The sequence below is a fragment of the Chroicocephalus ridibundus genome, chromosome 2 (assembly GCF_963924245.1).
Source record: "Chroicocephalus ridibundus chromosome 2, bChrRid1.1, whole genome shotgun sequence".
Classification (NCBI taxonomy): Eukaryota; Metazoa; Chordata; class Aves; order Charadriiformes; family Laridae; genus Chroicocephalus; species Chroicocephalus ridibundus.
In genome coordinates, this window is record NC_086285.1 from 5,640,149 (window position 1) to 5,653,632 (window position 13,484).

Here is a 13,484-nt window from a genome sequence, read left to right on the forward strand (position 1 = left end):
CGAAACCTTCTTAAAATAAACCCCCGACATACGCGCAGGGACTGCTCGCTGCTCAGCGTCGCACGTTTTTCCATCTTTTGAACTTGCAGGGCTCTGCTGATCCAGCTTCACAAAACCGTGACGTTCCACCGCCACTGCACAAATGCGTTGAATTCTTTTTATCGGCAGAAAAGGCCGGTTTGGATTCGGGGGCTGCATCTGCTGGTGAACTTTGTGCAGTCTGCCTTTTCTATTTTTTTTTTTTTTCCCCTCCTCTCTTTTTACTAGAAGAAAGGGCGGTTTGTTGGGCCAGGAATGCGATGCATGCACAGACCGCGCAGTATTTCCTCTTCCCCTGCTGCTCCAAACCTCGGCACTGGGAAAAACTCCAGATCGAGCAGCTCGGGCCCGGCTCAAACAACAAAGAAATGCTGCAGCTCCTGAAATGCTTCCTTTTTTATTTTTTTATTAATTTTTTTTAAAGTGAATCTTCGTGGTGCATCATATGTATCAGATTCTATGGATAGTGCTTCTGCACGACGTACAGATTACTGTGCCTGACACAAAACGTTAAACTTAATGAAGCCTATAGGTGAGCTATAGGTACAGAGAGATGCCTCCATAATGTCACTGCAAAAAAAGTTATGTTTATTTTGTAGCGTAATACATCTCCATAACGTTGCCTGCGTGGTTCACTTAGTTTCATTTTCCATCCAGTTAAAAACAGTAGTAATCTTTTGGCACTGGAGCTACTTTTACATTATTTGCTCTATTTTATTTGCCCGTAAACTGTTCTGAAGCATCGCTTTTGCACTGCATGAATTTTACTTCGGAAGTAAAATATTTTCTTACAACAAAAGCAGAAAAAAAGAAAAAACTTTTGAGTTTGGTCACTTCTGCCAGCAAACACTGAACGCCAGTGCTGCAACCTTGCCTTGCGTGTGGTATGAAAGTGAGATATGAGGGTTTATTTCTTGTAATTTTTTATCTTTTTTTTCTTTTTTCTGGTGCTTTGTACATGTGGCAGCTCTGTTACTGTTTCGGACCCCCAGGCTACTGATGGAAGAGTGACTGTGGGGTGTGGCTAGTTATTTATTGTATTTACTAATTGTATTTATTTTTTTAAGCAGAGGTATGTTTTGAGAATTTGTATCCATAGGCTCCTCTGGAACACATCAAGTGCTGTGGCTCTTCTCTAAAAAAGCAAATACTAGGAAAAAGTTCTACTGTGAACTGTGTGTATGTGCGTATATGCATATAGGCATTAAAAAAATGTTGTATATCCTTGTAGCACGTTTTCTAGAGTGTTCAGCAGCTACTTAGTCCTAGGTGAGAAGGAAGCGAGCGAGCCCAGGTCAGCCTCTGAAGACGAGGGCACCCCATTTCGCGCCCTCGGTCCTTGATGCTCTCTCGAGGGTGCCACGTGCTGGGCAGGCGGATGGATGCCAGCACAGGACAGGTACCGAGCACAGCTCGGGCTTTCCTCTAGCTCGGAGGAGAACCCAGGGAAGGCTGGATGGGCACGTTCAGCTCCTGTTTAAACACTCTCCAGCTCTGTACACGGAAGGCAAAGGACCAGCAGCTCCTTGCTGGAGGAGTTACTGGAGCGTCACTGGCGGTGGACGTCTCCTAACTTCTGTTTCATATTCTCATCCATCTTCTGTCCCTGGCTGTTCCAGTGGCAAGCAATACAGGCGCAAAAAAGAAAATTCTAAGTGTTAATTAGTTCCTTCCTGGATCACAAGGAGACCTACTTTTCAACCCTTTGGAGATACAGATCTGCGTGTGCTGCTTCTCAGAATTGGAAGTGGTCTCAGTGCAGCCCTCTCGAGCTTGTCGAGCACTGGAGCGGGAAAGGAGCTGGCCAAAATCTGTGCTGTTTAATTTGAACTTGAAGGTATTTCACTCAGAGCATAGTTCAGCAGGCTAATTAGATTGTTAAAACAGTTCTTAACTTTTCAGCTTCATTACGAAATGTGGATGCCCCTGAAGCAGTGGATCTGCCATGAGTCTTTGAGCTGAATAAATGCGAGGAGTTGGATTTTGACAGATTCATGTCCTTTACCGTAGCATTTCCTAGGAACAACCCTTCTAATTTTTTGAATGCTGCAACACTGCAAGACACCATGGGTTTTTAAATCATGGCTTAGACGAGAAACTGATTCGTGTGATATGAAGGTTATACCATCGTGTGTCTGTCTATCCAACAAAACCTCAGTGTGCAGACTGAACTGAACCAGCTCCTTTATGGTTTTGGAATTTCCCTTGGGATCCGTCAGGTTTATACGCTGCTTTGAGCCTTTTCACAGTTTCTTATCCCTCCTTGTCAGTTAAGAGGCTTCCATGTATAGTTGCTGGTTTTAACATTTACTGGCTGTATCTCATGGTGCATCACAGCCTTGTACAGAGACAGCAGTGCCAAGTTCTCAGTCGTGTATTTAAAAAGTGCCTTCAGAATGTCACTATTTTTGATCCTTAAAAAATGAGCATCCAATGACAATGGCAGGTATTTCATTCACTCAGATTTGAGGACTGCAATAAATAACTTACATAGGGCAAAAGAAGTTTTTTGCTGTAAGCTGCCGCCACAAAAATGCTCCCAAAGCTTTGTTTGGTTAGGTAGAGGTCTTTTTTCTTCGTACAGCTTTAGCTGTCTTGAATTAACATTCATCCCAGTGACTTTTCTCCTTTTGTCCTAGGCGCTGTGTGAAAGTGTATTTTTGTAGGACTTTCGCAGGTACGGAAAGCAAACACTAGATAACTTCTCTTTGAATGAGATAAGCTGTTCGTGTGTAACCGTTTGATCTTAGTGTACAGGCGCAACTTCGGAGCTTGTTTTCCAAAACATCATGGAATGGGTGAATAAGAGTAATGTTCAATTTTTCCTAAAACTCCTAAAAGTTCATAAATTATATTGACCTTTTTTTCGGATCCAAGTGCAGTGGCCTACTTTAGATAGATTAAAGTGTAAGATAAAGATTATCTCAAAAGAAAAAATAAATGACTCGGTTATTTTTCCTCCCATGTCCTCACCTGTCTTACGTGTTTAAGCTTTTATTTCTTGGCCCCCAGCCACGCGATCAGCTCCATCCAGAGCAGACTGCCAAGGCAGCGGGTGGGAAAGGCTTTGGCAGGTGGGGGGTAGTTAAATGTTCTGGAAAGTTTTTTTTGGTTTTGTTTTGTTTTTTTTTTTATTTCACTAAACTGATCTGGGATCCCTCCCTTCTAGGAAGTAATTTCAATGGAAAACCCAAAACCTTAAGTTTATTTAATTACGTTTTTTTTGGGAGGAGAGAGGTTTGCCAGCTTCAGCTGAAATGAAGATAATTCTGGGGTATATCATGCCGAATATGAACAGGGCAATTTGCTACATGTTTGAAGGTTAAACCAGTTGTGGGCGGTTGTTTCAGGTATGTGACAGTGCTGTTACTGCTATATTTTCTGCAAAGCTTACGTGGAAGATTAAGCCTTTCAATGATAAACTGGAACTGGCATTTAAAAGCAAAGTTATGTGGGCCTCACATGCGGATTTGGCACCAAGTATTTTGAAAGAATTTCTATCCTGGTCAATACATCACAAAAATAGGAGCTGTATAAGCAAAGTTAATGGTTTTCTGCTACTTAACTGTTTCTGGTTTGAGTCGTGTAGGATGTAAAATTTTGTTTTCCTAATAAGATCAGATACAGCCTCTTAAGAAGACTGAGAAATTACACATCTCTAATCATGTATGAATTTCGAAACTGCTTCCTTTTGAAGAAAGGCTTTGTTTAATATCACTTTATCCTGACTTGCCTCTTTCCATTTTGTATTATAAACAAACTTGTTAGCGGAGAGCTCACAATACACAGATGTTCGTTTTATTGCATTTAGCAAGTTCGTCTGTCGGCGCACAGAAACTCTCTTCATTACCCGGTTTATATTATTTGAGAGGACTGGCTATTGCATTCATTTAATTAGGAAAAATTCAGCAGGAATTAGCTCACTCATGCTCTGCAGAAGGATGGGCTGGATTAGGAGCCCTCCAGTCTGCCCAGCGAGGGGTTTCTTGTGCGATAGCTGTGCAACAGTCTACTTCTGCAATTTCACACAGCTACAGCAAAACTTGATGGGAGAAGCCCTGAATTAAACTCTTTTAGAATACAGTGCTGGAAGGAAAAGCTTTTTCTTTACTGTGTAACTCATGCTGCTGTTGGAACTACCTCGGTGGGAGAACAGCAGCGCCACCCTTCTGCCTCCAGAGGGTGGTTTGAGTGAAAGGAGGTTTGAGAAGATGCCGTAGAGTCTATCAGCGTGCTCTTGTATTACTTTCTACCACAGCGTTTGTCTGCAACGTTTGGGGTTGGGGTTTGGGGATTTTTTCCTTGCTGTTCTCTTTGTATAACCACCCGGTATGGTGTCTTCTGTTTAAAAGTACGTGATTGCAGGGATTTATTTCAAAACTTGCCTTTATCTTTCCTTGAATCCCTCCCCAGGCTTAGTAACGCTGTGGGTTCGTTAGGGCTTGCCAGAAGACGTCGATAAGCACGGTTCTGTGGACCATCCTTGACTTCCATAAACTTGCAGGGAATTCAAGAATTAACTTCCCGGCAGGCAGCGGGTAGCACACAGGTTACGAGCCGTGAGGCTTGTCCTTAGAAACAGTGCAGGATGATTTCCAGCATCTGGAAATTATAGGTGAGACTTTGCACTTTCAAATCGGGGGAAATCTGGATCAGAGGGACTTCCCTTCTGGCAGGGAGAGCTGCGTTCCTGTTTCTGACCCTGTCTGCAAATAATCTTGTAGAAACTCGGGTAATTTGTCAGAGTGCTTTGCTGAAGGCTCTTGCAGACCTCCGTGGGATCCCTGGGGAAGAAGTTACACAGGGAGCTGTGCAGTCTGCTCTTCAGTGTAGTCTTAAGCTGTATGGAAAAGGAAATTCAGCGACAAAAGTTGTAAGGGAAAAGGGTGCGTATTTGTTTGTGCATCTTTATGAACGTGTGCAGATATAAGTGCATCTGTATATAGATTTAAAACAACTGTGAAGAGTTGTAGAAAAGCAACATGATTTTGAATGGCTGGCCTCTAAAAGAGCAGCTGAAATTAAGTGTAGATACATGTGAAATTTTCTTCATGGGAAGAGATAGGAGTTCTTGACTTGCATTTGCAGTGATGCCTGAAATATCTACTAATGAAGAGATCTTGATGTTATAAGATGATCTTCTGAAAAATCGCGTTAGCCCGATGCTCACTTGTTGTAAAACACAAATAAGAGAATTGTTTAGAAAAGTAAGAGAACACAGCATTGTGTGGGTGTGTAAATTCATGGTGCGCTCTCCTTTCATCCCGGATATTGTGGGTGGTTCAATTCCCCCTCCTCTTGCTCAAAAATGGTACAAAGATAAGAACCAAGGAAGGTCAGAGTTACAACATAGCTAAGCTGTTGGCCGAGCTGTGGACCTTCTTACCCCAGGACGCTTTTGGCACTGAAAGCTGGGGTGGCTTCCAAATGGGGGACAAAGTCATGGAAGAGGAATTAATTGAGGACTGTTACATACACAGTTGATGTCTTTAGGTAAGGAAGTCCTTAAACTGCAGCTGCGACACACCTGGGATGGTGTTAAGGGAAGGCATCACTCTGGACTTGGTGTGGTTCCTTTCTGCAGCTTTTCTGCAGGTACCTGCTGGTTGCAATCTTCTCTGCATTCATGGATAACGTGCTTTCGTATTGTGAAGTTAGTTTCCCTGGGCTTTTTTGGTACGCAGTGTTTTAAGATTGTAAAAGGTCGCTTAAAGTTGTCTTCAGCATTCAGTGGTGATAGGGGTAATGAATATAATATTGCTGTGGGTGCCGTAGGAAATCAGTTCCAGAAATCAAGGTTGTAACTCCTAAGAGAAGAAGGGGAGGAAAAAAAAGGCCTCTAAATTCCATATGCTGGATGCTGCTCAGATGTGGAGTTTGGATGATTCAGCTTACCGCTCCAGTATCCTCACTGCCTGGATTTGCCTGTAGGCTTTTAAGGAACACCAGGCTTTGTTCAGAATACTTAAATTTACAGTGGTGATTCAATATTAATGCTTCTTTACATCTTCAGAGTTACAGTTGTTACCTATATGTGCTGGCATCAGCAAATCCAGCAAACAGCACACCTCTTGCGCTTGGTCCAGTGTAACTAAGGAAGGAGAAGCTGGTTTCTGTGATGCACGACGCTGTCGTCGTTGCTCCGAAGGAGACGGGCTGCAAATCTGTTCTGCGTGTGCCGTAACTGCATGTGTTAATGCTGTGTGGCACTTGAGAACTTCTCTTCCTTACTGCATCTGAAATTATAATTTATTAAGTCACAGTAGAGATTCAATAACATATTAAAAAAAAAAAAAAACCCAGATGTCTCTAACATGATAGCTAAATTAGTGGAAAGACCTATTTGAAAGAGCGCTGTATTATGTATGGCAAAATTGCCAAGCTTAAAACAACATGAAGGTGTATTTTTGCCTAGAACAAATATTTCACTAAGCGAAAAGGAGTGGCCATTTGAAATGTATAATTTGATCAAGAATTCTTAAGTGATTTGGACAAGTTGCTAGCTTTTGTCTGAGATTTTTTTTTTAATATTTATTTAGACTGTTTACTCTGTTTACTGCCTCTTTCAGTCCTGTACATAGAAAAGACAGAAGCGTCAGTTCCTGGGTGGTTATGCTGTTCCTGTTGATCTGCTGTGCAGCTGAGGCTCTTGTGAATTTAGGAAGTTAAAAATGCTTCTGTAATTCCTACCTGATTGAGAGGCTTGATCCGAACAGCAGCTCCGAGCGGCGAGATCCAGACTGATTGGAGGGATGGCTGGAGATGAGAAGTCCCAGCATCTCCTGGCCACACACGCGCCTTTATAAAGCCGGAGCGGTGGGAGCCCCTGCAGCGCCCCTGCTCTCGCTCCTCTCCCTTAAGCGCCGTAGATGTTACTGGGCAGAATTCCTCTTGAAAATTTGGGACTTCATCCTCTATAACCTGTTAATACGGCACGTTGTGTGTCCAGACCATCCATGGTCTGACCTGTAGCGTTCCGAGGTTTGGGGACGAACGTGATGTGGTTTAGGTAAATTTTTGCCTTGGGTGCTGTTTGTATTCATTAACCTCCTGAAGACAAAGCTCAGCGGTGTTCCGCAACATTTCTGGTGCAAACATTTCGTTTTTCTTGCTTAACACTCTCCCTTTTCGTTAACTTCAGAGAAATGGATCTTTTTTTGAAGACCTACCTCTGTCCCAGCCTGCAGCGTAGACCAGACCTTATACAAAATGCAGTCTTGGCTTTGGGGGACTGTTCTATACATAAAAATTGTTTGCAGAATGAAGTTTAGTGGTCTTGTGCTTGTACTTGTGAAGTCCAGGAAAAAACCAAAACCTTATGATAAATGCTGTGTAAGAGCATTTCTATTTTAAGCATTCACACTTGATTAATTGCGGTCATGTATTTAACTAGAGGCTGAAAACAAAATACAAATTATTCGCAAGGTTTCTGTTGTGGTAGCTGTAGGGAACAGGACACAGAGTGCTGTGCTTCCTTTCAAATTTCAGCGTGTTTCAGTGTTTCAGGTCAGAAAGGAGTTTGCCTTTGCCTGGGCGATACTGCAACAAACTTGCTCGTGCCTGCGATACAGATTTTCTTGAGCACTGTTTTGAAAATGTCCTTCCTGGCTGCACGGGCATCACTCGGGGGTTTCTAAACGCCTGTTTCTGCAAATCTGTTGCAAACAGAATGTGGTATTTTGAGCCTTTTACTGTAACATGTACCACCAATGGCTAGAGGATTGCATATGTTTTCTGTTTCACTGGAGTATTGAAAAGCAGTGATTAGATGGGTTTCAGTTTACAAGTGTCTTTAAAGTGATGAAACACTTCCTTAAATACACAGATGCCCACAAATCTCTGCACAATTCTGACTTTATTCTCTTACCTGAGCACTTTTTAAATGGTGAAGTTGTATAAAACCCCTTTAGGTTTTGATACCGCTACACTTTCCTCTTTATAGCAATTAATAACTGCACCCAAGCGTTGCTGACTCCCTTAAGGGGGGAAAATATTTTGGCAAATATGGAAATGCATGCTGCATGGAGAACAGAGTATTACAGCTGGATCTGTTGGACACCTTGGAAGTGCTTTGAGAGGAGAAAATGTTGATGTCTAGCTTATGCTGAGTCTAGGAAAATCAGAAGATTTTGTTTATATTTTCAGAGAGTGCCTGAAAATTCACTCAAAATCTGTACCACGAGGCTTTCTTGTCAAAGCACATGTGTGTACCCACGTGCCTTCCGACCTCAGAGCACAATGGTATCCCTTAATTATTCCAGGGGAGTTTTCTTTATCTATTAACAATTGTATTATTTGTATTTCTGTTGCCGGTTGCCTTGATATATTTGTAATATCAGGAGGAAGGCAGAAGTATGTGGCCGTTCCCTAATAATCTGAGAGACAGAAAGATGAGGAATTACGTATTAATGTGTGTAATGGAACTTACTAAGAATTTAACCCGCCCTCTAACTTTGAACTGGGGGACTGTTCTGTTCCTTCTAATGCAGAGTGCAAATAAACTGTCTGGTTTCTAGATCGCTATTAATCTGCTTCGTGCGGCAACTTTCACAGCATCCTTTTTTTTTCTGAGTGTAATCCACCTTTTATCGTTTCCTACTTTAAGATGTGCTGCTGCATCGCTGTGAAAAAAGAATCAAAAAAAATAACTTGCTGGGGCTTGTTTGCATGTATTTTAAATGAAATCACTTGTTGACGCTGAAAAGGAAGCCATGAATCCCTCTAGTCAAAGATACTCCTCTGCTAAACGGAGAGGGGAGGTCGGTGCTGGTGCAGGTGGGGCAGTGGGGGGGCTCCGGGGGCGGGGGGGAGGTTTGCACAGTGTTCACAGGGATAGTGGTGGTGGAGCAGTTATTTACCAGAGGCACGTGGCATGGTTGTGTCTCATCGTGGTACCCTGAGGTGTTAACGAGTTGTGTATCGATGGCGTTCAGTGCCACACGTTGCGGTGCTATAGATGAACATCAGGGAAAAAGCTCTGCTCCAAAGGCACAAGATGAAAAGGGCGCGAGTGCCTGTCCCTGCCCTGGAAGAGTGCTAAGCCCGCAGGTATTGCGTGCCGGAATAGGAAACAAACACTTCTCGCTAACGGTAGATCATTAAAATAATCGGTGATCAAATTGAGTATTACTTAAAATATTCTAAAACATTTTATTTTTTTTTAATTTCGTGTTCAAGATCTAATTTTCAGGAGTTTGAATCTTAGGGAGATGACTAGGCGTCCGGTGTGCATTTCTTTTCTGCAAACTGCTGCTCTTGGCTACAGTTTTTAGTCTCTAAAAACACTACCCTGGCTTTCATTGAGCTGTACGTAATTTTTCACTCGTTTTTTTTGGGGGGGGGATTGTTTTGGTTTTTCTTGTGTTTTTGAATCCTTTTAGACCAATAAGCAGGTTAAACGGGAGTCCTGACCCTTCTTTCCGCTTAATAACACCCTCTCCAGGCTTGTTCCTGCAGCCGGCGTTGCAGCTCCCAGTGCTGCCCCTGCGCTGTGTCTCCTGTCCTCCAGCAGCGCTGCCAGACAGTAGCGGAGGAAACTCAGAAACATCTCCGATATTTTTCTGACCCTTGCAGGAGTTTAAATGTTCTGTCTGGCTAGAAAATATCCCCAGGCACCAGTAGGCATTTATGGCGTCTCTTCTATTTCAGATCAGTACGGAGACGTATTTTAGCAGCAAGTTATTTCATGTAATTCACAGCGTCTACTTTGGATGTTTCTAGGAAAACTCTCAATGCAGTGGTTTAGTCTGGCGAGACCTTTGATAGTGCAGAGATGCAGGTTGGTTAACAACAGGCTAATGTCACCGTGGGAGTTTGACAAGGGAAAAAAATGCGTTGAAACGGAAGGAAAGGGGGTCTCAATATGATGATGAACCTCCATGAGGTTATCTTAAGACTTGAGAAGGGCTTCTGAGCTAATAACCGCCCATCTTAAATTCGGTCATTGTGGTCTGGAAAACTAGGTCTGTACGACATGAATTTATTTTTCTGCTCTGTTTTTTTTTCCCCTAGTGTCCCAATGTAATATCAGCTTGAAGAAGCAGAGGAGTCGAAGTATCTTTAGCACCTTATTCTGCTGCTTTCGTGACTACAATGTCGAACCACCATCTACCAATAGCACCAGTGCTCTTCCTCCTTTGGTGGAGGAGAATGGAGGACTTCAGAAGGTCAGGCTTTTATCTTATTTTGCTGTCATGTGGGTCTTTTGTAACCAAAGTTTAACTGTGCGCTTCTGAAGCTTTGCCTTAATAGGTTTCCCTCATGGGGAACGGGTTTAAGAGTTACAGAAAAAAAATGAACTGTTTTGCTGGTGAATTGCCAATACTATCTGTTCAGCTGCAATTTAAAACTAACTTTTCCATGAAGGGTATTAGCACTATACATTTTATGAGCAAACAACATTTAAAACCTGAGTAAGACACTAAAAAAATACGGACTTGTCATACGACTTCAAACGACGAGTTGTCTTTAGCTTTGGTTGTCTTTCCCAGCTACAGGAAGGTTAAAATGCGCCCACGGGAGCCTAGTGGAACCGTTCTGAATGTCAGTGGAAAGGGTTTTCAGTGACGTAAACGCAGTTCAAAAAGAGGGAGAACTATAATTGTTTGTACCTTTATTCTAACCATTTCACCCGTATTTAATGCACCCTGAGTCCAGAGGTATCAGCTTAATAACCTTTTTCCAGGTTATTTAAGTTTTGTTTACCTAATAAGTCAAATTAATTGATAAAAACCTTTAGCACTGCAAAGCGTTGTATGTAAGAGCAGCGTGTTCCTTTCATTGAGGTCTAGTAATTACACTGGTTTACCATATTCGTAAAATCACAACACACATAATTTCATATGTTCTTTTCAAATCTGACAACACTGAGAGGATTTGCATTATGTTGCTGAAGGATTTCAGTTCAATATAGCAAACGCAGGGATACTACCCCTTCCGTACCGTGTTGTTTTTCAGCACTCTCAAAAACTCCACCAGTGCTACGCTCTTAATTGAAACACCATTCCCATCGTGTTTTTCCAGGACTTTAAAGGATTGCAAGCATAGGTGTATCCGTGATGGAGGAAGAATAGCAGAAATTCTACTCTTCACACTAATTTTTCACATTTGATGCAGCTGATTTCTTACCTGCCACGTTCAGTGCATTTTATTTTGTTTTAAAATGTGCTCGTTACGTCTGAATTATGAACAGCTCAAGAGAAAGAGCAGAGGAGCTGCTCGGTGAGAGAGAGGAAAGGGAAATAAATTGGAGTGACTGAGACGAAGAACACATTGGGGGCGGGTAGAGTCTGAACTGCAGCAGTTGGTGCTGAAACTGCTCACGCAGGGGTGAAGCGCGCTGAAAATTCCTCTGCCAAGAGGAGAAATCGTATGTGTATTTTTAGATGTCTTTTGCTGGCCAAGGTACGTTTTGACTGAAATGAGGGAAACCCAGGCTGGAAGTGCCGAAGGGAAAGCTGAGTAGCGCGTAGTATGTGTGCGCACGTTCCCCTGGGAAACGAAGGGAATGGGAAGCTGGTAAAGGAGGCAGAGGTGAGGCTACCGGCAAAATGGCAGCTGAGAGAAAATGGGAGTTCATTAGAAAGAAAAACAAAAAGAAGGTTTTTTCTTCTTTTTAGAAAGAAAAACAAAAAGGGTTTTTTTTCCTCTAGAAAACGTGAGTTTAAATGGTCTGGAGTCGGTAGTCTTCAGATGGCATTTTGTAAAACCCTTAATTACTTTCTAAATATATGTTCTGCCTGGAGCGAGTGATCGCCTGTAGGTGCACACGAGTTGCCATCCTCGCTCCGTGCTCCCTTAGTGAGCAGTTCTGAAGTTGTATGTGAGCCGAAGACACAAATCCCACAACTCATGGCATTACCAAGACCATAGCTTAATTGAGTAACAGAGTTCAAGGAACATGTTAAATATAACTATTAAAGAGTGCATTTTTTTTAAAAAACGGAACAAAATGCACTCAAGATGTGCAGAGATCTTTGTAGAAGAGATAAAGTATGGCTAAGCTTTTGGGTAGTTCTAGAGTGAGTGCAAATAAGTCTCTAACATTTCTATTTGAAATGCAATATTGAAGACGAATAAGCTTTGTATGTGTTTTGATATGCTGTTTTTATTTTCAGTGCTACTATGGTTAGTGTAAGTAGGAAATTCTTCTAAAGAAAGAAAAACAGCATTGAAGACTTGGATAGATGTGAACATCGTTGCGCTGTCGGGCTACTTGCTTTTTACCAGGAGAGCTGTGTGTTAGAACCGCGCAGGCTGGTTGGATTTGACCGAGTTACGCTGAGCGTCTTGTCTAGATGCAGAAGGGATATGTAAGTTGAGGGAAAGTACATCCAAGAGTGGGCCTCGGTTTCTAAATTGGTGAAATTAAATGGCTAAGAATGACAAAATTACCCATTTTAGGAAAGGAGAGAAAGCCTGACAACACTCTGCTTAAACTCCTCTGCAGTTTAATTAAAGCCAGCTTAAGAATAGCTTAAATTTTGTTGAGCTGCTGTTCAAATGGTCGCTCGCTTATATCTGCTCTCTCTTTTGTATGTTGTATTAATTATTTAGCACAATCACAGGTGACCCCTGACCATGGCCCAGTCAGTTCCTGTGTTGTGGCCCTTTCCTTCAAAAATTGAAAAAGAAAATTGCACAATAACGATAAATAGTTACTATTAGAAACTGGTATGAAATGGCTTGGATGTACTTCCCTTCCGTCTGTACTGTTCAGTAGGGTTGTTACATGAAAACTGGTGATAAAGACTTCAGAGGGAAGGACAGGAACGGAGAAAGCTGCTGCTGGTTTCACAGGAATTCGGTGTGTGTCCTATGTTGCTTCTGGCGTGTTCTTGCAGTTGAGGTGACACGCTGACTTCCTTCTCCTTAGGAGTCTTGATTCTTTCAGTCCTAACCTGCTGTAAGGGAGGGAGAGCAGGAAGAGCATTTGATAAAGTAAATGAAAACACAGTTCTGAAGTTTTGTTCAGAGTAATTGCCTTGTGTGATTTTTAAATTTTCTATCATTATTATTTTGCCGTATTAGAAAAAATGAAATCAGTGCTTCAGATGAAATCGCTGCTTCGTTTACTATTTTACCAAATGACGTGACGTGACTGTTCTTGGCAAGTCAAGTGTCAGGTCACTTCTTCATAGGATTGGAAGAAACACCAAAATGAGCATGGTTTTAAATAAACGGGGTTTTTCAGCGCTGATTTCTATTCCGTTAGGGGGGGGGAAAAAAAAGCCCAAAAACTTCTTTAAAGTATTGAGTTCACTTTTAAACCTTCTACTCACAGAGCAGCTGCTTGTCCAAGTGTGACTCTAATACTGGTAACGACTGTAGTTCTGTCTCTAAAGTTTCAATACAACATTTTTCAATGATAACTTGTATTTACTGAAACTATTGTGTGTTTGCTTTTCTTAAAATGCTACAGCTTGTTAATGCAGCACAAAGATGTA

The 13,484-nt window shown here is 42.1% G+C and overlaps 1 protein-coding gene across 3 annotated transcripts in view; it reads left to right on the forward strand.

The window, feature by feature from the left end:
- The window catches only part of CTDSPL (CTD small phosphatase like), an 86,370-nt gene that overhangs the window by 38,281 nt on the left and 34,605 nt on the right, over nucleotides 1-13,484 (forward strand). For all 3 annotated transcript variants that reach the window (XM_063324321.1, XM_063324322.1, XM_063324323.1), the window contains exon 2: nucleotides 10,051-10,205. In XM_063324321.1, the coding sequence (XP_063180391.1) occupies nucleotides 10,051-10,205 (155 nt within the window). The remainder of the gene's footprint in view (nucleotides 1-10,050; nucleotides 10,206-13,484) is intronic.